Source organism: Stegostoma tigrinum, chromosome 1, assembly GCF_030684315.1.
Source record: "Stegostoma tigrinum isolate sSteTig4 chromosome 1, sSteTig4.hap1, whole genome shotgun sequence".
Taxonomy (NCBI): Eukaryota; Metazoa; Chordata; class Chondrichthyes; order Orectolobiformes; family Stegostomatidae; genus Stegostoma; species Stegostoma tigrinum.
The window spans coordinates 72958210-72984262 of record NC_081354.1 but is presented as its reverse complement, the minus strand read 5'-3'; the positions used below and the strand labels follow the sequence as shown (position 1 = coordinate 72984262).

The window sequence follows — 26053 nt, the reverse complement described above, 5'->3', positions numbered from 1 at the left end:
TTGATTAAGAGCATATGTGGTTTATTTACCTTTATTAGTTGTGACATTATAAGAGCAGGAAGCTGTACAAAACTTTGGTTAAGCTGTAGCTAGAGGCCTGTGCGCAGTTCTGGTCACTGCTCTGTAGAAAGTGTGTGATTGCACAGGAAGGGATACAGAGGAGATTCACCAGGATATTGCTTGGGTTGAAGTAGTTTAGTGATGAAGAAAGGTTTAACAAACTCAAATTGTTTTTCTCTGGAGCAGAGAAGGCTAAGAGGGACCTGACTGAGGAACTTGGTCAGAGTGGGAGGCAGCTGTTTCCTGTAGTTGAAGGGCCAGTAAAGAGGGGGCATAATTTTAAGGTGAAGTGTAAGAGGTTTAGAGAGCATTTAAGGTCATAATTCTGCACCCAGAAGGTGGTAGGGCTGTGGAACGCACAGCCTGGAAGATTATTTGAGACAGAAACATCACAACCTTTTAAAAAGTACTTGAATGAGCACTTCAATTGTCAATATCCAACTCAATTGGCCAAGCCCTGAACAGTGGGATGTGTAGATAGTTTGACCCAGACTAAGTGAGCCAAATGTCCTCTTCTGTGTATACGACTCTGTAACTCCACTCCACATAGTTACAGTGATAATGAGGGCCATCACCCATATTCAGGCTCAGCGTGTGCAGCAGTTAAGGTGCCAGGCTGGCTGAGGGACTACCCAATGTCACTGAGCTTCTGCAGCGGGCCAACACTCTATCTACCCTGGTCATACACTCATGAGAAACAAAAAGATGGAATGAATTGCTCTTGATACTGAAAAGGGGCCTCACCAGACTTCTGATCAGATTTTCAGACAGCTTCTTCACTATGGATGCCATTTAGCCTAGTGGTGGTTCCACACAACATGATGGAGCCTATCCTCACTGTGAAGATGGGATTGTGCTGCACAAGATAGGTTGACCTTTTTCCCACTGGAGTTTAGAGGAGTGAGATGTGACTTGATTGGGGTGTATAAGATCCTGAATTGTCTTGACTACGACTTGTGGATCAGGCCAGAACTAAAGGACACTGTTTTAAAATCAAAAGTCACCCTTTCCTATGGTATGCTGTTCTATCTATTACATTCAAGTCAGAGATGATTAATTTTTTATTCCTCTGATGCCTGTGCAATCCAGGCAATCTGTTTCAGATGGTGGTGGGGGTGAGGTCATAAAGTTAATTTAAATGCAATTTAAGATAGATTCTTGTTAGGCAAGGGAAACAAAGATTGTCAGGGTTAGAGGGGTGTGACCTGGCATTCAGCACATTGGGCAGTAACTGCCTGGTTATAATGTTCAAGCTTTGTATTTATGTGATAGAAATGCATTAGGTAAGATCTCACCACTCTGTGCAAGATATGCTCAGAGTACTGGCTTTCTGTGTATTGACAAAAGTTGTTACGCTCTGCCTGTTGTGCTTGTATATATATTGTAGAGTTCAAGAAATTAATATATTCATGGTGTTTTATGATTTTATGTTTTAAGTGGTTGTTAACTATTGAGGATATTGATGAATTCTTCTAATTCTGCTTGTGTAAGAGTCCGAGTAAACCATAAATCAACACAACTATTGTAGCTATTATTACAACATGAACACATCACCCGATATATTTGTTAGTAAGAATGAAACAGTGGCCCCTGAATACCAAAAATCAGTCTTGGGAAAATCTCAAGAAGGGCCCTAGAAAATAAACATATATTGTGAGCTAGGACATAGCCTGAGAACAAGGGCCAAGCCATTTCAGACTGGGATGAGGAGAAACAACTATATTCAGAGGGTAGTGAATGTTTGGAGTTCTTTACCCCAGGGGTCTATGGAAACTCAGTCACTGAGTACCGTTCCATTAGTGTATTTGATATTTAGAAATTTGCCTCTCTGCAGTGTAAGGTCTGCTTATGGTGTTTCTGGGTGCCAGAAATATGATAGGAAAATGCCCATAAAAATAAATCCTGCAGACAGGGATTCAATATCTATTTTAAAATCAACCACACAGTTCAAATGGAATCTAAAACATGACTAACATAATGTGATGACTATGAATTGATGTTATCCGTAATCCATGATATAGATATAAGTTATAAGTTTAGTTTTACCACCATGCTCAGAGATATTTACTGCGCTGTGAATTTACTGTTGTTGCCTGACTGCATTATGTACTTCAATTGACTGTTCACATTTGTAACAATTATTCAAGGAAATGCAAGGTGGGAACCATATGATTCAAGACTCAGTGTGGCTTAGCAGTTTGAAATGTTTTTAAAAATGTTACAAGATGGAAAAAAGCCACTTGGCTTGGTGTGGCTGTGCTAACTTTTCAGGAGAGCGATTGACCTTATGCCATTTCACTTTGACTTGTAATTGTCTCCTTTTCAAATAATAATCCAGTCCATTTTTGAGAGCCTCAGTTGCCCCCCTCCCACCCCAATCTATGCATCTTCACTGCACTTTCAGGCAGTTCATTCCAGTTCCTAATCTCTATTTGTTTGAAAAGGGTTTTTCTCATGTTGCCATTTTCTTTTGTCAATTGCTGTAATTCTGTGCAGTCTTGTTCTTAATTCTTGCACCACTGGAATAATCGTTTCCCTATTTACTCTGTTTAGACCCATCATGATTTTGAATATTTCCATGCAACCTCCTCTCAAACTTCTCTTCTCTCAACAAGACAGTCCCAACTTCTCCAATTTATCTGAATTTGCCTACCCCCAGATGACTCTTGTGACTATTTTCTCCTCTCTATCACCCTCAAATCTTTCCTAAAATACGGCACCCAGAACTGGATGCCACACTCTGATCGTTGACAGGCCACTGTTTTATACAAGTTTAATATAACTTCTTTGTTCTAATGCTCGATGCCCTTATCAATAAAGTTGAGGATATTGCATGCTTTATGAGCCTCTCCCAACCTTCAATAAAGATAAAATACCGTGTATGCTGTAAATCTGAAATAAACACAGAGAATGCTCGATGCATTCTGCAGGTCTGGCAGCATCAGTGAAAAGAGAAGCAGAGTTAATGTTTTGAGTCCAGTATGACTGTTTTAGAATTGTACCACTCTTCACAGATGCTGCCCAGACATATCGTCTTCAATGATCAATGCAAATATATCCCCAAGGACCCCTCTGCCTGTACCCACCTTATAATTGTACCCTTTATTTTATATTGTCTCTTCATTTTCTAAGTGCCAAATTGAATGACTTTGCATTTTTTCAATAATTTTCATAATTCTTGTCTGCCGATCGCACCAATCTATGTATGTCCTTCAAAAGCCCTTGTCATGTTTCATAACATCTGCAAATTTGAATTGGTGTACAGAACCCTAAGGTTACATCATTAATGTACATCAGACAGAACAAAGGTGCCACACTGACCCCTGGTGAACCCCTCTACAAACCTTCCTCCTGTCCAAAAAAACACCCATTAACCACTGTTTTCTTTAGCCAGTTCCTGCCTGTCTCTGTCTCCTTTGGTTCTCTTTTTAATTCTCAACTCGTTGTTGGCTTGCAGTTCTCTCTTCTGTTACTTTCTGGCTATTTTTCTTTCGAGAAACTGGTTGCAATTAGGGTGGGATTAGGGATTTGTGGAGAATGTGCCAGGGATAAGAGATATCTTCTGTTGCTTCTGGGAAAATGTAATCCTCAGCAATATCCTTCCCATTCCCTCCCAAACACTTGTACATCTCACCAAACCCTCCCTCTTATTGTATGTTTTTGTTTTCCTTTATTCATTCATGCAATGAGGGTGTTGCTGGCTATGCAGCATTTATTGTCCATCCTTAATTGCCTAGAGGGCAGTTCAGCATCAACCACATTGCTGTGGGTCTAGAGTCACATGTAGGCCAGACCTGGTAAGGATGGCAGTTTCCTTCCCTAAAGGACATTAGTGATGCAGATGGCCTTTTCGTGACAATCAACAATGAATTCATGGTCATCATTAGATTCTTAAATCCAGATTTTTTTGGTTGAAATCAAATTCCACCATTCGCCATGGCAGGATTTGAACCCAGATCCCCAGAACATTATCTGGGTTTCTGGATTAACAGTCCAGCGATAATACCACTAGGCCATCACCTCCCTCAATTTATGGCTCAACTCATTTCTATTGTTATCACACCTTGTGCCTTCTGCACATTTCCCTAAGGGACAGGTAGCAGGACACCAGAGACTCCCACACCTTCATACATTTTTACACAACCTTTCTATTGGATTCACTTAAAACAGCTTCTTTATTCTAAGGTGATTCATTAAAAAGAGAGTGACAGCCATGATTTCACACTAAGTATTTCTGTTTCGTGCTGGTACTAAAGTTGGATTTTAGTTCTACTGTGCTGATCTTGCCATCTGGATGAAATGAGTTGGTAATGTGGAAACACCAGGCACTGAATCCCAAGAGAGATTTTGATGGAGGCCATATAAGCGTTATGAACTCCCCTGTGATCCTCAGACCAGAAGGCCAGCAATGCTTCACTTGATTTCCACGACACGACAAACTCCATTCTCAGATGTCTTTCGAACTCACTTTCTAAGGGATTCAGAGGACACATCCACTTCAAAGTAACGTCATGTTCTCCTACTATGTTGGCAGTCCCTATTTCTCCCAAAGCTTTGGGGACTCCCACTGACCTCCTGGTTGTGAGCTCACCGACCTCTCCCAAGGCAATTAGAGATGGGCAATACATGACCTAGCCAGCAAAGTCTACATTCTGTGCACAAATTAGAATAAAATAGAAACAGGGCAAAGCTTTATGGAAGTGATGAGTTCTCAGCTGTCAAAAACCCTGCATCACCTTCTTCCAGAAATACCCGCCACATTCTTTCCATTGAAATACATGACAGATCAGTGGAAGTACCATCTCTTCTGTGCTCAGCAATACCATTGGGGAAGCAGTGGGTATTACTGATAAGACAGCCACTGTAAGTAATGGGAGAAGAGCAAAGGTGTGTCAGCGGACGGTGCAGGAGGTGACTGTCAAAAGGTATCCTCCCTCCTAAGGTTGGGTCCCTTGATCACATGCTGAACAACCACATGTCATGCTCCCCACTGCTACTGTACTAATTCCAGAAGTAGCAGGATGCATCCGAAGTCACCATTCATTGTTCACTTCAGGACTTCAGTTGGCGGTGAAGCCAGAAAGCCATCCATGTGTTTTTCCACCATGGATTTAATCAGGGGTAAGACAGAATGGCAACAGTGACCCTACCTGTCATCTTCCCACCCGACTAAATGCTCCTCACTCACAAATCCAGCAGGGGAGAAGGCAAAAGAATTCTGCCTAATATTCCCTCTTGTGGGGAAAGAGCATAACTAAAGGCTATCAATGTAAGATAATCAGCAAGAAATCACGTATGGAATGCTGAAACACCACTTTACCCAAAAAGTGGTGAGATTGTGGAAATTACAATAGGGAGACGTTGACGTGAATAGAATTGAGGAAGAGGATGTTAGACCAGAAAATGAGGGAGAAGGTCATGGTTACAATAATAGATTTAGGTGGCAAAGCTGGGAGGAGGTCAGTTGGATCATAAGCCCTGACCATTAAAATGGCCAATTTAGGATCTTCTGCCAAATGTGCAATTAATGACCATTTTCCCTGCTCAGGTCGTTTCCGTGTATATAAAGGTATCATTCTGTCTGAGGGGGAAGGAGCCCAGGCAATAAACAGGAGTCAGAGGAGCAATGGAGGCAGAGAGGGCAGAGTCAGTGAGGGAGATTAGGAAAGATGGAAAGGCAGGAGTTGAGGAGAGCAGGGGAAAGGGAGATTTTGAAAGGGTTGAGGAGTTCTGGAGGAGGTTTTTCTAATGTTAAGTATAGAGTTTGATAATGACCATACAGCTGATTACTGTAATTATATCTTTTTATTTAGATTAAGTCTTTCCTTTTGAATTGGACACAATTGAAACAGTTGAAGATTCTAGAGCAAAGATAACCCCAGTTCCTATTCATCACCACACAATCCAATTCTGAGGGGGAAGCCAAAAAGAATAAAGCTCCTCATTTCATATGTAAGGGGGTCCAGATGGATGTCGGGAAAATTGTGCGAATCAATGTCATGTCAGTTAAGATGTGCTTTGGACGGAGGGCACTTGCTTTCAAGATGACCCTCGTTGTGCCCATTTCAGGCCTGTATTGAAGATACAATATGAATGAGTTTAATGTTGTTGAAATGATGATGACAGCTAATGCAGTTGCTTAGCCTTCAGCCTCTGAACTCTATGTCCAACTTAAGTGGTAGTTTGTTTCAGGTTTTTGGACAAAAGTAATGGGATAAGCTATGTCCACTGAAGGACACTTTTCTTCTGGTGTAACAGGCTGTGTTGTTTCCATTGGCAGAGTGAAGAAGCTTATAACAGAGGCCTTCAATAAGAACCAGTTTCTGAAGCGACTGGAGACACAGCAGATCAGAGACATGGTGGAGTGTATGTATGAGAAAAACTATCAACATGGTGACTGTGTTATTAAGCAAGGAGAACCTGGCAACCATCTCTACGTGTTAGCAGGTAATCTCCATTTTGGAATTTTGGAAAATTCTTGATATAGCTCTGAAAGTGAGGGAAGAATTGCTTTCATCATTACGTAACATCATGGTTGTACACTCTGGGAAACCAGTCAGCAGTGTTGGGCCTTGCGATTACCCGTTTTGAGGGCCATCCAGTCTCATAACACTCAGCTAACAGGCTGCAGATGAGAATGAACACCCTGGGAAAAGCTGCTGACCTGGGCAGGATGGTGGCATGGAAGCACAGGGATAAGTATTGCTGCCTAATGGTGCCAGGGACCTGGGTTTGATTCCAGCCAGTGTGGAGTTTGAACATCCTTACCACATCTGCATGGGTTTTCTCCAGGTGCTCTGGTTTCCTCCCACAGTCCAAAGATGTCCAGGTTAGGTGGATCAGCCATGCTAAATTGTTCCATAGTGTGCAGGCAAGGTGGAGTAGAGTCATAGAATTGTGCACCATAGAAAGAGACTCTTCAGTCCAACTCAACCATACCAACTAGATACATTAAATTAATCTAGCTCCTTTTTGTGAGCAGTTGGCCCATATTCCACTAAACTCTTTCTCTTCACAAACCCATCCAGATGCCCTTTAAATGTTTTAATTGTACCCACTACCACCACTTCCTCTGGCAGTACATTCCATTCATGCGTGAATGTGTGAAGAAGTTGCTTCTTAGGTTCCTTTTAAATCTTCCGCTTTCACCTTAACCCAATGCTTAAAAATTTTGTACTCTCCCTCCCCAACCCTGGGGAAAAAGACATTGGCTATTCACCCTATCTATTTCCCTCCTGATTTTATAAACATCTAGAAGGTCAACCCTCAGCCTCCAATGCTCCAGGAAAAATAGCCCCATGCTATCCAGCCTCTCTACATAGCTCAAAACCTCAATCCTGGTAAAATCTTTTTAAATCTTTTCCAAATCCTATCAAGTTTCAAACATTGTTCCTGTAGGAAGGAGACCAGAATTGAACACAATATTCCAAAAGTGGCTTAACCAATGCCCAGTTCAGCCGCAACATGACGTCCCAACTCCTATACTCAATGCACTGACCAATAAAGGCAAGCATGTCAAATGCCTTCTTTACTGTCTTGCATACATGCAACTCCACCTCCAAGGGGCTATAAATTTGCACCCCGATGTTTGTTTGTTTGGCAGCACTCCCCAGGGCCCGACCATTTGGTGTATAAACAAAAACAAAGTTGCTGGGAAAGCTCAGTAGGTCTGGCAGCACCAGTGAAGAAAAAAACTGAGTTAATATCTTGAGTCCAGTGAGCCTTCCTCAGAAATGTTGGGGTTGGGGCCTAGGACAGGGGAGAGTTCAGGCCCTAAAATTATTGAACTCGATATTGAGCTTGGAGGGCCGCAGGTTCCCCAAGCAGAAAATGAGGTGTTGTTCTTCAGTTAGTGTTGAGCTTCGCTGAAACACTGCAGCAAGCCTCAATGATTTTAGGACCTAAACTCTCCCATATCCCAGCTCCTTACCCCACACAGCAGTCTAAGTTATCACATAGACTGCGACCACACACTACCTGTTGTTAGTCACTAGTGATCCCCATTATCAACTATTCACCTTCCCAGCCTGATCATTATCAGCTCCTTTGTCTATCCAACTGTTCTCTATCTGTAGGCTCTATCCTATTGTTTACCCTGTACCTCACCCACCTCCCTATATTCTGCATATAAACTGATGTTTTCCCAGCCACCACCAGTTCTGAGGAAGGCTCACCAGACCCAAAACATTAACTCTGATTTTTTATTCACAGATGCTGCCAGATCTGCTGAGATTTCCCAGCATCTTTGTTTTTGTTCCTGATTTTCAGCATCCACAGTTCTTTTGGATTTTATTAGGTGTATAAATCCTGCCCCAATTTGCTTTACAAAAATGCAACACCTCACACTTATCTAAACTAAACTCCATCTGACACTTGTTGGCCCACGGCCCAAGTGATTGAGGTCCCTTTGTATTCAGAGATGAGCTTCTTCACTGTCCACAACACCTCCAATTTTGGTGTCACTGCAAACGTACTAACCATTCCTCCTTTATTTGCATCCAAATCATTCATATAAATGACAAAAAGTAGCCAATGGTAAATGCGAGGTTACAGAGATGGGGTGGGGGCTGGTGGATCTGGGTTGGATGCTCTTGAGGGGGTTGGTGCAGACATAATGGGCCAAATGGCGTCTTCTGCACTCTAGAGATTCTGTGATTCTACATGAGACATTATCAACTGACTCAGTTAGCCTCCAGACATGACAAAGATAGGACTGTAGAACTGCAACGTTGGATTGGGGAGAGGTCTGGTCTCAGGAAGGGTGTGTGGGAGAGTAGACCAGTGCAATAGTGGCCAAGGTTGGTTTGCAGCATTCGTGCTGCTCATAGCCCCATGCGATCACAATGAATCGTACCCTTGAGCTGCTTTTTCTACACATGCTGCACCCAGTGTTTTCCTAAAATGCTAATTGGAGCCTATAGTCTCATCTCAGGCAGGCATTCTATCTCTACACCAGTAGGCCCCAGAGAATGTCAGACATCCACAGTGAAAGCAACGATAATTAATTTCATGTTATTTTTGGTCCACTACTGCCCTCCATTTCAGGAAAACCTCCTTAAATATATATTCCTGAGAAACCCATCTGGTTTTTTGTAGCAAAGTTATAAAAAGGTCTCCTTACTGCACGTCTTGAAAAGATCAACTATTTCACAGTATCTCTTTCCAACAGGCTAAATTTATAGAAGTCCCATATGATATAAAGACATGAGTATCAGGATGAAGAACTAAAACTCTTCTAATCTGACAAAAAAATTGTAGCAACTGAATAAAAGATTTCAGTTTATAAAAAACGTTCGTTTGTAAGCCAGGATGTCCCAAAGTGCTTTACCACCAATTAAGCGTTTTTTATTGCAGCGTAGTCAATGTTGTAGCATTGCAAACCTTTGTGAACAGCAAGCTTTTGCAAACAGAATGGGAATAACTAATGAGTTTATCTGCTTTTATATTAGTTGCAGGATAATTGTTGGCCAGGGCAACTTTGCTAACCTCTTTGTAATAATGCGGTAGGGTTAACCCTGAAATCTTCTCTGTCCACCTGGGATCGCAGATAGAATCTCAGTTTAACAACTCCTCTGAAAGACAGAACCTCTGAGCAGTGTGCCTCAAAACTGCATTGAGTGTCAACCTGAATTTTTTCATCAAAGTTCTGAAGTGTGGCTTAAATTCACAACCTCAACACAAGGGCAAGAATGTTACCAACTGAGCCATGGCTTCCACATTTAGATAAAGAATATTAATTGGCTATAGGTTGTACAATAACATAATGGGGATAATTTCAACTTTACACAGTCTGGTTAGCTGTCTGCTAAATTAAAGCCTTAATTTCCTTTCCATCTAATACCATTATTTGATACTCCTATTGAGCAGCAATGCCAATAGTTGCTCAATTGGTAGAAAACAGGTCTCAGAGTCAGAAGTTAGTGAGCTCAAGTCCCATTATTGGGGCTCTGCTGCTCATGGAGGCAATGGGTCTGCCCATCAAATGAAAAATTGAGGATGAACTCATGTCTGCTGGACTGGATAGTTGTGACTGGGTTGTATGGTTGTCAAGCTGTTAATTCTTGAGGCTGTGACTTCTGCCCCCATGTGGGAAGATACCCTGCCTCCACAGATGTACCAGTCAATCAAAATGCTTGCAGATCACCACTGGGCACAAATTCCTGTGAAGGAGACTGAACTGGAAACTAGTAGGGAGTCCATACCAGGGACTGTAAGGGAGATGCTGTCAAACTGAGAGTTGTGCAGGAGTTGCCAGTGGTAAACAAGATATATTACTGTAAAATAAAATTATTGTATCATAAAATTATACTGTCCCTGGCACGGCCTCCCTACTTAGTTTCCAATCCAGCCTCCTTGACAGGAATTTGCAGCCTGCTGCAGATTGGCAATGCGCATTTACTGTAAAGCACTTTGAGGTATCATGAGGTGAACAATAAACCCAAGTGTTTATATTTTTATAAAATGATTAAGATTATTTAAAATTCTAAAACAGTTTTAGGATATACACTGGGTAAAGCTGCTACACTGGAATATTATTTCTTGCATCAAATTTTGTTCTCTCTGTTTTTGTTTATAATGTTCTTACTTTTATCTATTTTGACAGAGGGAAAATTGGAAGTCGTCCAAAACAACAAAATTTTAACATCTATCAGTATATGGACTGCATTTGGTGAACTTGCAATTTTATATAACTGCACAAGGACAGCCTCTGTGAAAGGTAAAGCCCTTCCGTTACTTAAAGTGCAATGAAATAGTTGTTTCGTCCTTCAGTTTTTTTTATCTGTTCGTTTAATCATTTGTTCAAGACTTTGAACCCTCCAATTAACTTACTTAACTTGTGCCCATATTTATTCTGGAAGCAGCCTTGCTTTTTCTACGTAAGTCTGCTGGGCCATTACTTTAGAGGGATAAATAAATGTTATTTTTTTATTTCCATTAGCTATAAACTTATATGTGAAGGCATATTACTTGGGAGGTTAACTCCCAAACCATATTAAAAATGACATTATATGCCCCTTTGATCCTCCCCCTCAGAACAGTCTTGAGGAAATTCTGAGGAATTTTAGGTGTAGAATAATGAAAAAGTATTGATCAAAATCACAAACCTCAACAACAAGGCAAAATAAATTCACAACCATTGTCTGATGCCAAAATTACCGTATACTCATAAAATCGATTGCTCTGATTAATGATTTAACTACATGTAAGTGTTAATAGATGCTAATATCCAATAATAGTGATCCTGTTTGAACAAAAGTATATGCAAAATTCTTACTGTAAAATTTTGTAAAGTTTCTTTAGAACTAATTAATGAGTAGTTCTAGCACATAGTTGCTGGTTTTAAAGGACCTTTACATTCTGTAAACAACTTCCCTGCATAGGCCCAGATGTTTTGCATGCAAGTGTGATTTTCTAACATCACAACAGTATTAATCATTCCATTTAACTTTTATTACCGTCACTTTAACAACCTGATTTCTCTTAAATTCAGCTGAAAATTTGAACTTATATTCATATTTTCTTAGGATAGTTTCAGATACCATTTCAACCAGGACAAGATATACGAAATGCATTAAATTTTAGTTTTTGCTGATGGATTGTATGAACTTACATTCTGCTCAGTAAAAGCAAACTGAGTGCAAAAAGCAAGAGGCACCTACAAGTAAATAAAACATTACTTGTGATGCCACAGGATCAGGAATATATTCCCCCTCAAGGAAAGAATAGCTGCTGCTATCACACTGGAATCTCTCCACCCAACCTATCTCTCCATATTTGTTGAACTTGTTAGAATTCCTTTGGCAACATACTTCCAGTGCCAGCTGAATGGCCTTCATGTTGCCCGTTATTCACAAGCTAGTACTGCGTGAACTACTTGTGGATAGTCATTTGTACTTGCTTGCTTCAGCCTCAACATTAATGAGGCCGGCTCATTAAATTCACTGGGCAGCCCCCACATAATCTTTCCAAAAGTGGCAGCCTACATGGTCCACTGGAAAAATGCTTTCAGATAGCAGTCAAATCCATAGTTATAGGCTTATTCAGGTTGTTAGCTTTGAGAAGAGCAGTAAATTGAACAGTGTCTGTCATTATCATTGTGGTTGTTACTTCTGTTGTGTCCTAAAGCTTTAAGCAGCGTCAAAACTTGGGTACTGGACCAAGATGTCTTCCGGAATATTATGAGAGGAACTGCGCAGGCCAGACATGATCAATACAGAAACTTTCTCAGAAGGTAAGTGTTTTTGTTAACATTGTGTGCACGCATATATTGCAGAATTAAGTTCTAAAATGCTTTACAATCAGTGCATGCTGTGGAGATGCAGGCACAAAAATAATGTTGGAACTACACACTGCAAGATTCAACAAATAGCAGTTGTAATTTTGGCCAGATAATCTGTTTTTAAGTCTTAATTGAAAAGCAAATATTGACCTGGACACTGAGGTGTTCATGATCTATAGTTTAAGTTGAAAGTGTGATCAGGAAAGCTCATATTAACAGTTATGACCAGTCCCTGAATCAATTTAGAGAGGATTAACCTGCACATTAGTCATTTCTAAACAGTACTTACCTGTTGATTTCATCTGAATAATTTCAAATCTTTCAATTTAATGTTCTCACTGCCAACAGATCTTCCACCCAGTCTGTGATCCATGAAAATACTTTAACACTCTCCCTTGCAAAAGAAAAAGATCTGAACAAGTTCCCTACCAGAATGAAAAGCACATTTCCTCTGCTTCCTCTCAAATTCCATGTTTTATAGTTCCTGTATTTGTTTTATATTTCAAAAAATGTGAACAGCTATATTGCACAGTTTTATGAAAATAAATTGATCCTGAACAGTAATTCAGAGGACTCAAAGGATTAAACAATTGCTGAGTGGCTTATGCAGAATTTATTCAGTAATAATTGTCTGACCAATTCATGCAATTTGTCTTTTGTAATGCTTTTTAATTATTTATGTGTCATGCATTTCTTTAGTGTTTCTCTGCTTAAGAACCTACCAGAAGATAAACTCACGAAGATAGTGGACTGCTTGGAAGTAGTAAGTTATATATCAGAAAAGAAATAATGGAAGTATCTTGCAGTCACTCAACAAACCTTTTGTTTCTCACCTTTATTTCAAAATAGTATTGGTTAATCCAAAAGTATCAGATATGGAGGTTGCAGTGAATTCACCACATCAGGGTTTAGAAATGTAGATAAAAAATCAAAAACATTGTTGAAAGAAATTGTGATTTATTATATTCTCCACTTCTATTTCAGCATTATTCAGCCTTTGAATGCCTTTTAGTAAAACACTTGCCATGAAAATCCAATTTAAATAGAAGTTTCACATTTCTATTAATTATTAATTTTCTTTCATCTTAACAGTGGTAAGGTAACTGACTAAACATGACTGGAGGGCTGTTGGATACTTAAGAGATTCGGAGTCATGAACTAATCCAAACTTTCCCGTTATTAAGATTAGATTCCCTACAGTGTGGAAACAGGCCCTTTGGCCCAACAAGTCCACACTGCCCCTTGCAGCTTCCCACCCAGACCCATCCCCCTATAACCCACACACACCCCTGAACACTATGGGCAATTTAGCATGGCCAATCCACCTAGTCAGCACATCTTTGGGCTGTGCGAGGAAACCGGAGCACCCGAAGGAAACCTACACAGACACAGGGAGAATGTGCAAACCCCACACAGATAGTTACCTGAGGCTGGAATTGAACCCGGGTACCTGGTGCTGTGAGGCTGCAGTGCTAACCTCTGAGCCACTGTGCCACCCCAGCACAGAAACAGATCTTTTGGTCCAACTCATCCATACCAACCAAGCTTCCCAAACTAAACTTGTCCCATTTGTCTGTGTTTGGTTCATATCACTCTAAACCTTTCCTGTTCATGTACCTGTCCAATTGTCTTTTAAATGTTGTATCTGTACCTGCATCTATTACTTTGTCTGATAGTTCATTCCACATACAAACCACCCTCTGTGTGTAAAAGTTGCCCTTCAGGGCCCTTTAAAAATCTCCTCTCACCATAAAATTATGCCCTTTAGTTTTGAACTTCTCAATCTTAAGGCAAAGACCACTGTTATTCAACTTGGGCTGCTCATAATTTTATAAAACTCTATAAGGTCACTGCTTAACCTCGTACACCCCATTGAAAAAAGTCCCAGATTATCCTGCCTCTCCTTATAACTGAAAAACTCCATTCCCGATAACATCCATGGAAATCTTTTTTGCACCCTCTTCGATTTAATAATAACCTTCCGATAGCAGGGTGACACATGTCCTTATTAGGAATGTATGTCCTTTTCTTCAACTAAAAATGCTTTAATTGAATAATGTCAGCCTTCAAAGCAATACGAATGGAATGTGCATGATAACAATTAAGGACAGTGTTGAATTTCATTTTAAAGAGTGCATCTTCCTCTAAGGAGCATGAAACACACAAGTTTAGGTTTTTGTGACAGAAATTAGTCATGCGAGTTTTTTGTTGTGAATGATGTATGTCTGAAAATGCAAGTAATAACAGGTCATTTTGACCAAGTGCATTTTGGTCTCTGAAGTAAAGGTAAAGTCACATAGTCTGATCATACATTGAGCTGCTCCATGCTAGAAAGAAACAATGGTGGTGGTTTAACCTGAGGACCTCCTTATCTTAGGTGATGGGTGAAGGAGAGTCCTTCACCGTTACCTCAGCTGATGTGAGAATTGAGCCCATGTTGTTGGGATCACAAACCCACTGTCCAACCAACTGAGCTAACCTGTCCACGTTCACTGGAAAGCCTCACTCAGATCAAATTAACAGTCGGACAATTGTGACGTCAATGCAGACCTTTCCAATCACGTGGGGGAGCAGTTGCCGCTACCTCAGTGTAAAATTCTATCCCAGTCTTCTTCTGATGCTTGTTCCCTACGCATTTACACTGTGAGGCAAAACGACTCAGGGATCCAACAAATTTCCTTTCATATTTTGGCACTATATGCTATGGTCTAAAACTGTTCATAGTATTCTATTCTAGTTGAATTGCAGTTCAGTATTAAGATAATAAGAACGTAAGAACTAGGAGCAGGAGTAGGCCATCTGGCCCCTCGAGCCTGCCCCGCCATTTAATAAGATCATGGCTGATCTTTGAGACTCAGCTCCACTGACCCGCCCACTCACCATAACCTTTAATTCTTTCACTGTTCAAAAATTTATCTAGCCTTGCCTTAAGAATATTCAGTGAGGTAGCTTCAACCACTTCACTGGGCAAGGAATTCCACAGATTCACATCCCTTTGGGTGAAGAAGTTCGTCCTGACCTCAGGCGTACATCTGCTTCCCCTTGTTATGAGGTGATGTCCTCTAGTCCTAGTTTCACCTGCTAGCGGAAATAACCTCCCTGCTTCCACTTTATCTATTCCCTTCATAATCTGATAGGTTTCTATAAGATCTCCCCTCATTCTTCTGAACTCCAGTGAGTATAATCCCAGTGTACTCAGTCTATCCTCATAATCCAACCCTCTCAACTCTGGAATCAACCGAGTGAATCTCCTCTGCACCCCATGCTGTGCTAGTATATCTCTTCTCAAGTAAGGATGCCAAACCTGCACACAGTACTCCAGGTGTGGCCTCACCAGGACCCTGTACAGCTGCAGCATAGCCTCCCTGTTTTTAAACTCCATCCCTCGAGCAATGGCACGTAAAATTCCAGTTGCCTTTTTAATCACCTGCTACACCTGCAATCCCACCTTCAGCAATTCATGCACAAGGATACTCAAGTCCCTCTGCACAGCAGCGTGCTGCAGTTTTTTTACCAAATAAAACATAGTCCATTTTGCTGTAATTCCTACCAAAATGGATGACCTCACACTTATCAACATTGTGCTCCATCTGCCAGACTTTTACCCACTCACTTAGACTATCTATATCCCTCTGCAGACTTTCAGTGTCTTCTGCACACTTTGCTCTACCATTCACCTTAGTGTCATCTGCAAATCTTAACACTCCACACTTAGTCCCCAACTCCAAGTCACCTATGTAAATTATAAACAATTGAGGTCATAACACTGATGGCTGAGGCACACCACTAGCCGCTGACCGCCAAACAACAAAACACCCATTTAAGTCTACACTTTGCTTTCTACTCGTCAACCAATCCTCTATCCATGCCAATACATTACCTGTAATACCGTGCAACTTTATCTTATGAAGCAGCCTTCGGTGTGGCACCTTGTCAAATGCTTTCCGGAAATCCAGATACATGACATGTCACGTTCCCCATTGTCCGCCAAGCGAGTAATGTCCTCAAAGAATTCCACCCAATTAGTTAAACATAACCTACTCATCATGAACCCACACTGGGTGTTCCCAATGGGACAAATTATATCCAGATGTCTTGCAATTTCTTCCTTAATGATAGATTCATAAATTTTCCCCAAGACCGAAGTTAAGCTAACTAACCTGCTTTTTGTCTACTTCCTTTTTTAAACAGTGGCGTCACATTTGCTGTTTTCTAATCAGTAAGAACCACCCCAGAGTCCTTACCTGCTATAACCTTCTTGCCATTAGTTTTTGGCATGTTATTTGTGTCTTCCACTGTGAAGACCAACACGAAATAACTGTTTAATGCCTCAGATATTACTAGTGAATTTGCTATTTCTGCCATCACCTCTTTTAGTACCCTGGGATGCATTCAATCAGGGCCAGGAGACGTGTCTACCTTTAGACGCATTAGCTTACCCAGCACTGCCCCCTTAGTGACAATAATAGTTTCTAGGTCCTTACCTGCTATAACCTTCTTGGCATTAGTTTTCGGCGTGTTATTAGTGTCTTCTCCTGTGAAGACCGACACAAAATAACTGTTTAATGTCTCGGCTATTTCCTCATTCCCAGTTATTAAATTGGCCTTCTCATCCTCTAAAGAACCAACGTTTACCTTCACCACTCTTTTACGGTTTACATATTTATAGAGTCTTTTGCTGCCTGTTTTTATATTCTGAGCTAGTTTACTCTCATCATCTATCTTACTTTTCTTTATAACTTTTTTTTGTGGCTTTCTGTTGGCCTTTAAAGATTTTCCAGTCTACTAGTTTCCCAATGCTCCTAGCTTTTTTGTGTGTGTGCTCTTTTCAATCTGATACTTTCCTTTATTTCCTTAGACATTCATGGCTGGCTGTCTCTTTTCCTACAGTTCTTCCTTGTCACTGGAATATACTTCTGCTGAGCACTTTGAAAAATTGTTTTGAAAGTCCTCAACTGTTCCTCAATTGACCCACCATAAAATTTTTGCTCCCATTCTACCTTAACTAACTCCTTCCTCATTCCTTCATAGCCTCCTTTGTTTAAACACAGTACATAGGTAATGGATTTAACCTTCTCATGCTCCATTTGTATTTTAAATTTGACCATCCTGTGATTGCTCCTTCTGAGATGATCCCTAACTGTGAGATCATTAATTATTCCTGTCTCATTACACAGGACTAGATCTAGGATAGCTTGCTCCTTCGTAGGTTCCCTTACATATTGTTCAAGGAAATTATCGCAGATGCATTCTATAAACCCCTCATCAAGGCTACCATGACCAACCTGTTTTGACCAATCGATATGTAGATTAAAATCCCCCATGATAATTGCTGTACCATTTTTACATGCACTAGCTACTTTCTACGTTTATTGCCCGCCCCATCACAGTGTCATTATATGGTAGCCTTTAGACCACACCTCTAAGTGACTTCTCCTTCCTGCTATTCCTAATTTCCAACCAAATGGATTCACCATTTTGTTAAGTAGAGCCTATATCATCTCTTACTGCTGCCCTAATATCAACCTTATAAGTCAGAGCAACATCACCTCCCTTAACTTCCTGTCTGTCCTTCCGAACAGTTTGATACCCCTGGATATTTAACTCCCAGCCATGACCATCCTGTAACGATGTCTCTGTAATGGCCACTAAATCAAACCCATTTGCCATGACTTGCACCATCAACTCATCCAACTTGTTTCAAATGCTCCGAGCATTCAGATAAAGTGCCCTTATGCCAGCTTTTGCACCTTCTTTTTGGGCCCTATTACCTCCATTACTAACAACTCTTGAGTTCTCCTTCCCTTTAACTTTTTCCCTAATTTTCAATGGATTTGAAGCTTCCTCGTCACCTGCTAACTTGCTGCTTTGCCTTACATTAATAGTTATTCTCCCTGTATGCTCACTTCTTCCTTCCCCCCTACTTAATAGTTTAAAGTCCTATTAACCACCCGATTTACCCTTTTCGCTAGAACACTGGACCCAAGCCTGCTCAGGTGGAGTCCATCCCAGCATATAGATCCCTCCTTTCCCAGAACTGATGCCAGTGCCCCATGAAAAGGAAATCCTCTTTCCCACACCACTCTTTCAGCCACGTGTTTACTTCCCTGACCCTCGCTTCCCTATGCCAATTTGCACATGGCTCAGGCAGCAATCCGGAGATTATGACCCTTGAAGACCTGTTTTTTAAATTTTTTTTCCTAGCTTTTCATAATCCTGAAATAGGTCGTTTTTCCTAGTGCTGCCTATGTTGTTGGTACCTACGTGGGCCACAACAACTTGATCATCCCCCTCCCTCTCTAATATCTTCTCAAGCCAGTCAGAGATGTCCCACACCCTGGCACCAGGTAGGCAACACACCATGCGGGTCTCTCTCTCCTGCTCGCAAAGGATACTGTCTATCCCCCTGATGATAGAATCCCCTACAGCTACAAACTGTCTTTTTGCTCCCCGCTCTTGAATGGTCTCCTGGACCATGCTGCTGTGGTCAGTTGACCCATCCTTCCTGCAGCGCTGTTCCTCATCCACACAAGCAGCAAGTGCCTCATACCTATGGGACAATGTTCAGGGCTGCAGCTCCTGTGTTCCTGTCTGCAGGGTCCCTCTACCTGCCTCACTCGCAGTCACACACTGCTGTCCCCGCTCACCAATTGAATTAACATTAGTTAATCTAATAGGTGTGACTGCCTCCTCGAACACAGCATCTAGGTATTTCTCCCCCTCCCGGATGTGCTGCAGTGTTTGGAGTTCAGATTCCAGCTCATCAGTTTTGAGCCGGAGCTCCTCAAGCAGCCAACGCTTGCTGCACATGTGGTCACTGCCATTCTGAATGGGATCAGCTAGCTCCCACATCATACAGCTACAGCACGTCGCCTGGCCTGCCATCTCTACTTCATTAATTATTTAAAATGAATTAGTTTTTTTTAGTTTCGCAGTGTTTGCTGCTCCAATAAGTTTACTCTGTTATATACTCAGACTCTGGCTTTGTCTTCCAACCCACTCACAGAGGATTTGGCGTCTGGGTGACCACCCCGAAAGATAACAAAGAGATGAGGAAAACAAAATGCAATAGCTTACCTCCTCACTACAGTTGGTCGTTATTATTAGGTTAGAGGAGGTGGAAGGGTGGGAGACACAATGCGTGTAGTATTAGTTAACTCCCATATTTATCGGGTGGAAGCTTAACTTCCCAGGCTGCCCTCGCACTTCCTCCTGGACACCCGCCCCTGAAACAACTGAAAGGATATCTTTATCTGTTGACTATTTATACATGATTGTCATTATTTCTCGAGTGTAGTAATCAGAGAAACTCCTGGAGAGATGGAATATAAAGCTGAAGATGCCCATTGATGCCACCTCTGTGGTGCGCAAAGTCAAAAATGATATAACATCAAGGAGTATTCCAACAGCTTTATTTGAAATCACAAGCTTTCAGAAAGCAGCCCTTTCATCAGGTGCAGTGAGAAGAGAGCACCTGACGAAGGGGCAACACTTTGAAAGCTTGTGATTTCAAATAAATCTATTGGACTATAACCTGGTGTCATATCATTTTTGACTTTGTCCACTCCAGTCCAACACTAGCACCTTCACATCATCACTTCTATGGTGGTTTCACAATTCTCACAGTTTCAGGCTGCCACATTTTCTGCCCCTGTTCTGGTCTGCCAACTCCACTCAAAATTTCTGTGGGAAGACAGATTACATCTAGGCCCTTGCCCCTCCAGCCATAAGCTGAAGATATGGACACTTTCCAAAATGTTTTCTAGTTTCCTCCATTTCCTGTGGAGCAGCAATTTGGAGGAATGTTTAACAGTAATGGAGGCAGGAGAAAATCTGGCAAAATGTTGGCCCTCTATAATATTTTCATCCAATTCAGCAAATCTCAGTTATCTCGTGTTTGTTGTGAGTACATTAGTAGTTCAATTATAGACTTAAATCAAAGTCTGGAACGGTTACTTGCCATTTCTGGCTTTGCTGTTGCATCCAAACTGGATCTTTGAGCTAATCAGTTTTCTACTCATACACTATCCCATCCAAACCTCAGCATCCACCCCACCTCAACAAATATTTTGGTCAGAGATTATAAGTTGCCATAACGTACCTAGATATCATCACTAAATGTTTTTGCACTATTAATAATCAGCCATAATTGTGACAAAGTTAATTTATGTTTACTATGCAAACATAGTACTTCCTTGAAACTCATGGAGATCAAAGAGCTCCTGTTATTGTGAGACAAGCAGTGGAGTGGCACAAATCAGCTAACAATTAACAACAATTCACAATGATGATGTTTCTACCCAAATTGGTGGACAATTTATGCAGCAATAGTGGTGTGAATAGCAAATGCAATATTATTTCCCTGGCAAATCCAGCTCAATATTTGGAAATATCACACAAATAACTGATGCTCTGCGAGAAAACTCAGCACTGCAAGGAAATGAGTTTTGGATGGTAAGAGGTGAATGACAAGTTGTAACAGCCTGGGGAAGGGAATTAATTGGAAATTGTAACAGGTAATTTTGGCAAGAAGAAGAACTTGATTCTATTTTAAACATGGGCATTAGAAAACATAGGGAAGATAAATTCAATCCTGTGAGCAAAATAAGTTTAAGGCCAGAGTGGTGAATGAAACTTGATAAAATGGTGAAAGATTCACTTAAGATTAATCTTACAGAGGAAAAGAAAGATACATGTGCACCCTGAATTTTGTGAGCTTCTGCTGATCTGTCTCCTGTAAGTGACTGAGAATCAGTTATGCTGCGCCAGGGTTAGGAATGACAGAACTCAAGTGTTCATGCTCCTGCCAGACAGTTGGGATCCTGCATTTGTGCAGTGAACAGAAACCTGTGTGAGTGAGTGCCAAGACCTCATATCACCGGCAAGAAGTTGTGGCACTAAGTGGATTATTGAAAGGTTGCATGCACACCCTCATTTTTATGATAAGCCAGTTGCCTTGTGATGCTGTGTTGGTGGTATGGGACCTGGAGCAACTTTTATCAGTGGTTCAAAAGATGCAGTTTCGCACGCATAATAGTGTAATTTTGAATGTATTACTGGGCCTCCCATAGGCTTAAACAGTAACAATTACATATACATTAAGGAACTATGTACAACTTTGCATATGCATGTCTTACTCTGCTGAAGCCATGATGAAGCCTTATCCAAGTTTCTCTGGCATGTGTTATTTATTATCAGCACTTTGGGAGGTACTATGTAGACAGGCCCAGACCTTAACCTTTTCAGACCCGGATAATACAAACTGTCTTTGACATTGAAAGTATGGGAGTGAGTAACAAAAGATTTTGTTTTCTTACAGGAATACTATGATAAAGGAGATTACATTATTCGGGAAGGTGAAGAAGGTAGTACTTTCTTTATCTTGGCGAAGGGAAAGGTAAGATATTTAATCCCAGCAGATGCATTCAGTTGGAAATTATGTCCTATTCCTGTAGTATTATGTATGTCAGTGTACTTTTAAGAGATAGAAATTACAGAACACCAGGCTATAGTCCAACAGATTTATTTAAAATGACAAGCTTTCAAGCGCTGCTCCTTTGTCAGGTGATTTTAAATAAATATGCTGGATTATAACCTGGAGTCATGTAACTTCTGACTTTGTTCACCCCTGTTCAACACCAGAATCTTCACACCATGGCTAGTTTTAAGAGACACAATTTACCTTTAAGAGACATCCTTATTATGTAATCATCTATGTATCATAACATGTTATATGAGGGTATAAAGATTGCATATTCCGTTTTAACTCGAATCACTTGAAGCATGACATGTTATCTGAAACATGCTTTTCTACTGAAACTGAATACACTAACACTCACCCAGGTACTTAAGTGTCTGTGAATGTAGCAACTTTAAATAACGGCCACCTGTTGGATCCTTTAAAAACTAGTGCTGCCCACACATGTTTTTTCATATTTCAAGGAATAGCATAAAATACCCTGCTGGAGGCAAAACCCACATTTGCAAATACACTTTCGTCAACCCAGAGTATTAGTCGGACTCAATATCTGGTAGCCTGATATTATCAGATTAATGGTTTCCAGTGTGCATGTTGGCTTATCATTAGTAAATGATCAAGAAAAAATCAATGAATTTTATATGATCTTCTTAAAGTCAGGAAGGAAAAATGTAGTAAATATTTCTTAGACAGAATTGGTTCAGTTTAATGGGCAAGATTGTAAATCATAGATTATTAAATTGTCAGTCTCCAGCATAAAGGGGACAAGATATTCAATATGCTTGAACTGAACTGTACGTTCTCTGAAATAAGTTTCCTGATAAAGGCACCTCCTTGAAGTATCAATTCAGCTTTATTTTTCTGACACTGAGTGGTATCCTATACATTTATAGCATATTTTTCTTTAAGTTAGTGCAACTATTTAAGCATTTTATTTTCCAGTGTTGCATTTTAATTTGGTCGAAAGAAACACGATCATCAAATTATTTGGAAGCATTTACTTTAATATACTTAGTTTAAAGTCATGATCCATTTGAAACCTTTTTCTAGCCCTTACGATTTAGCCTCAAAACAGCAACTTGCATTTATATGTTAATGCCTTTCATATTTTAAAGAACCAGGAGATCTCTGATATAATATGATCCTGCTCTGATTTTTTTTTAACCACCTCAACCAAGTGGGTACAGGCATGCTCTATAATCATGAACAAGAAGTCCTCACTTAACATTGTGGTTGCACTCCTGAAGACATTCAGTCAAATGTCTTTAAGTGAAAAGTTAATTTCCAGAGGAATTAATATTAAAACTCAAGAGGGATTCTGCAAGGCTTTCACAATCAGAAAACTCTTTTTTTAAAGCATTATATTTCTGAAAGGTGAGATGTTACGCATTGTTACATTGGTAAACAAAATAACTTTCAAAATAAAATTCATTTCAAAATAAAGGAGAAATTTAATGTTCCATTTTTTGCACCATGCTACATCTCTGTTCTTCGTTATTCATTCATGGGATGTTGCTGTCTCTGGTAAGGCCAGCATTTATTGTCCATTCCTTATGACCTTGAGAAGGTGGTGGTGAGCTGCCTTCTTGAACTACCATTAAGTGTAGGTACATCTAAAATTCTGTCAAGGGGGAGACTCAGGACTTTGACCCAGCAACATTGAAGGAACAGGAGAGTATATATCTATATTAGCATATGAGTGGTCAACTTGCAAGTGGATTTCCAATGTATTATTTGCCTTTATCCTTTTAGGTGGAAGTGGTTAGAAGATGCTGTCTAAAGAGCCTAGGTCCATTTTTGCAGAGCATCTTGTAAGTGGTAGACACTGTTGCTACTAAGCATTAGTGGTGAAGGACTGAAACTTGTGGATGTGGAGCTAGTCAAGATAGGTGCTTTGCCTTGTCTTCAAATTTCTTGAAATAGTAAGAACTGCAGATGCTGGAATTAGAGATAACAAGGTGTGGAGCTGGAGGAAACAGCAGGCCTGGCAACATCAGAGGAGCAGGAAAGTTGACATTTCAGGTTGGGACCCTTCTTCAGAAATGAAGAAGGGTCCCAACACGAAATGTGAAATTTCCTGTTCTTCTAATGCTACTGGCCTGCCGTGTTCCTCCAGTTACACACTGTGTTATCTCTTCATGCTTCTTGAGTTTCATTGGAGCAGCACTCACCCATGCAAGTGGAGAGTGCTTCATCACACTAGTGACTTGTACCTTGTAGGTGGTAGACAAGCTTTGGGGAGTCAGGAAGTGACTGACTTGTTGCAAGATTCTTTCCTCTAAGCTGCTCTTGTAGTCATTGTATTTGTATTTGTCTGGCTATTCCAGATCAAATTCTTGCAACCCCAAGATGCTGATAGCGGGGAATTCAGAAATGGTAATGCCTTTCGATATTAAGGTGACATACTTAGATTTTGTCTTGTTACAAATGGTCATTGCCTGGCACTTGTGGTGTGAATGTTATTTGCCACTTTTTATTCCAAACCTGGATATTATCCAGGTCTTGCTGTGTTTGGGCATGGACTGCTTCAGTATTGGAGGAATTGCAAATTGTCCTAAAGGTTGTGCAGTCATCAGCGTACAAGTCAGAGACTTGTAATCTTAATGTGAAGGGAAATAGTTGATGAAGCAGCTGGAGATGGTTGGCCCAAGGACACTATCATGAAGAACATCTGCAGTGATGTCCTGGAGCTGATAACAGGCCTCCAACAAGCGGTCTTCTTTTGTGCTAGCTGTGCCTCCAGCTAGTAGAGAGATTTCCCATTGATTGCAGTTTTGCAAAGACTCCTTGATACTTCATGACTTCCCATGCAGCCTTGATTTCAAGGACAGTCAGTTTCATTTCCACTCTGGAATTTAGCTTTTTTGTCCATGTTTGAACTAGGGTAATAATGTGATGAGGAGTTAATGACCCAGGCAAAACTCAAATTGAAATCAACATGCCGGTTATCGTTAAGCAAGGGCTGCTTGATGGCAGTTTTCATGACACCTTCTGTTATTTTACCAATGATTGAAAGCTGGCTGATGGGATGTTTATTGGCCGGTTTCGTTTTTGTCCTGCTTTTATGCACAGGTTGTACCTGGGCAACGTTTCACATTATCGGCAAGGTGGCAGCATTGTAGCTGTATTGGAACAGTTTGGCTATAGAGGAGGTATATTCTGGACCACGTATCTTCGGTACGAGTGCTGGAAAATTGTCAGGACACAGAACTTATGCAGTGTCTTCAGCCATCTTTTGTTTTCACATTGACTGAATCGAATTGGCCAAAAAAATGGTAACTGTGCTGCTGGGGACCTCTGGAGGAGGCCGGGATGGATCGCCGCATCAACACTTCTTGCTGATGGTCGTAGTACATGTGTTAACCTTACTGTTTGCACTGATGTACTGGAATCCCCATCATTGAGGGTGGGAAGTTTTTGTGGAGCTTTCTCCTCCATTGAGTTGTTAAATTGCTCATCACTGTTTGTGATTGAATGTGTCAGAGCCACAGAGTTTGGAACTGACTTGGTTATGAAACAGTCAATTGCTTGCTGCTTATGCTTGATTGCTTAGTTCAGCAACTAGTCCTGTTTGGCAGCGTCACCAGGTGACACCTCATTTTTTAGGTCTGCGTGGTGCTGCCCCTGGCTTGCCCTCCTGCACTCTCCATTGATCTTGAGCGGATCCCCAGTTTAATGGCAATGGTGGAGTGGGGATTATGTATCCGCGGATAATGTTTGAGTACAATTATGCTGCTGCTTATGACCCAGTGCCTCATGAATCAGCAGCCACAGGTTTAGATCTGTTAGGAATCTATTCTATTTAACATGCAGAATTTAATGGTCTCCCTGATTTTCACAAGTAATTGCTTATTGCCCCCCTCCCTCACCCACCCCCAGTGACCAGTCTGTAATGTTACAGGGGCAAATAAAAGGCCTCAGGTGGGACATTAACTCTTGTCGCAATTTGGGCCCAGTAGTTCACACAGTTGGGAAGCTGGCTGGAGGAGAACATTTGCACGTTAAATGGGATAAGAGATGCCCTGAGGATCCCTTTTTCCACATCAGGTGTGTCCCATAACACCCGGTATCCTCAGCTCTCAGCCAACCAGGTCTGTCCACCCTTCCCCTCTGTGTTCCCTCCCCTGTGGCTTCACCATCAAGACACATAACATGCTCAAACACATGCCTTACTCTGGCCTCCCATTTCCTGGATTCCAGGACTTAGAAGCTGGATGCTACTTCTAGCCCCAGTT

General features: G+C 41.0%; 1 protein-coding gene across 5 annotated transcripts in view; it reads left to right on the top strand.

Annotated features, from left to right (window-relative positions):
- Positions 1–26053, top strand: part of prkg2 (protein kinase cGMP-dependent 2) — a 126550-nt gene that overhangs the window by 25232 nt on the left and 75265 nt on the right. For 4 of the 5 annotated variants that reach the window (XM_059646243.1, XM_048535979.2, XM_048535971.2 and 1 more), the window contains exons 3-7: positions 6341–6507; positions 10664–10777; positions 12187–12292; positions 13040–13103; positions 21660–21737. In XM_059646243.1, coding sequence (XP_059502226.1) covers positions 6341–6507; positions 10664–10777; positions 12187–12292; positions 13040–13103; positions 21660–21737 — 529 coding nt within the window. Of the gene's footprint in view, positions 1–6340; positions 6508–10663; positions 10778–12186; positions 12293–13039; positions 13104–21659; positions 21738–26053 lie in introns of those variants that run through there. The other variant, XM_059646247.1, reaches the window with a different exon arrangement.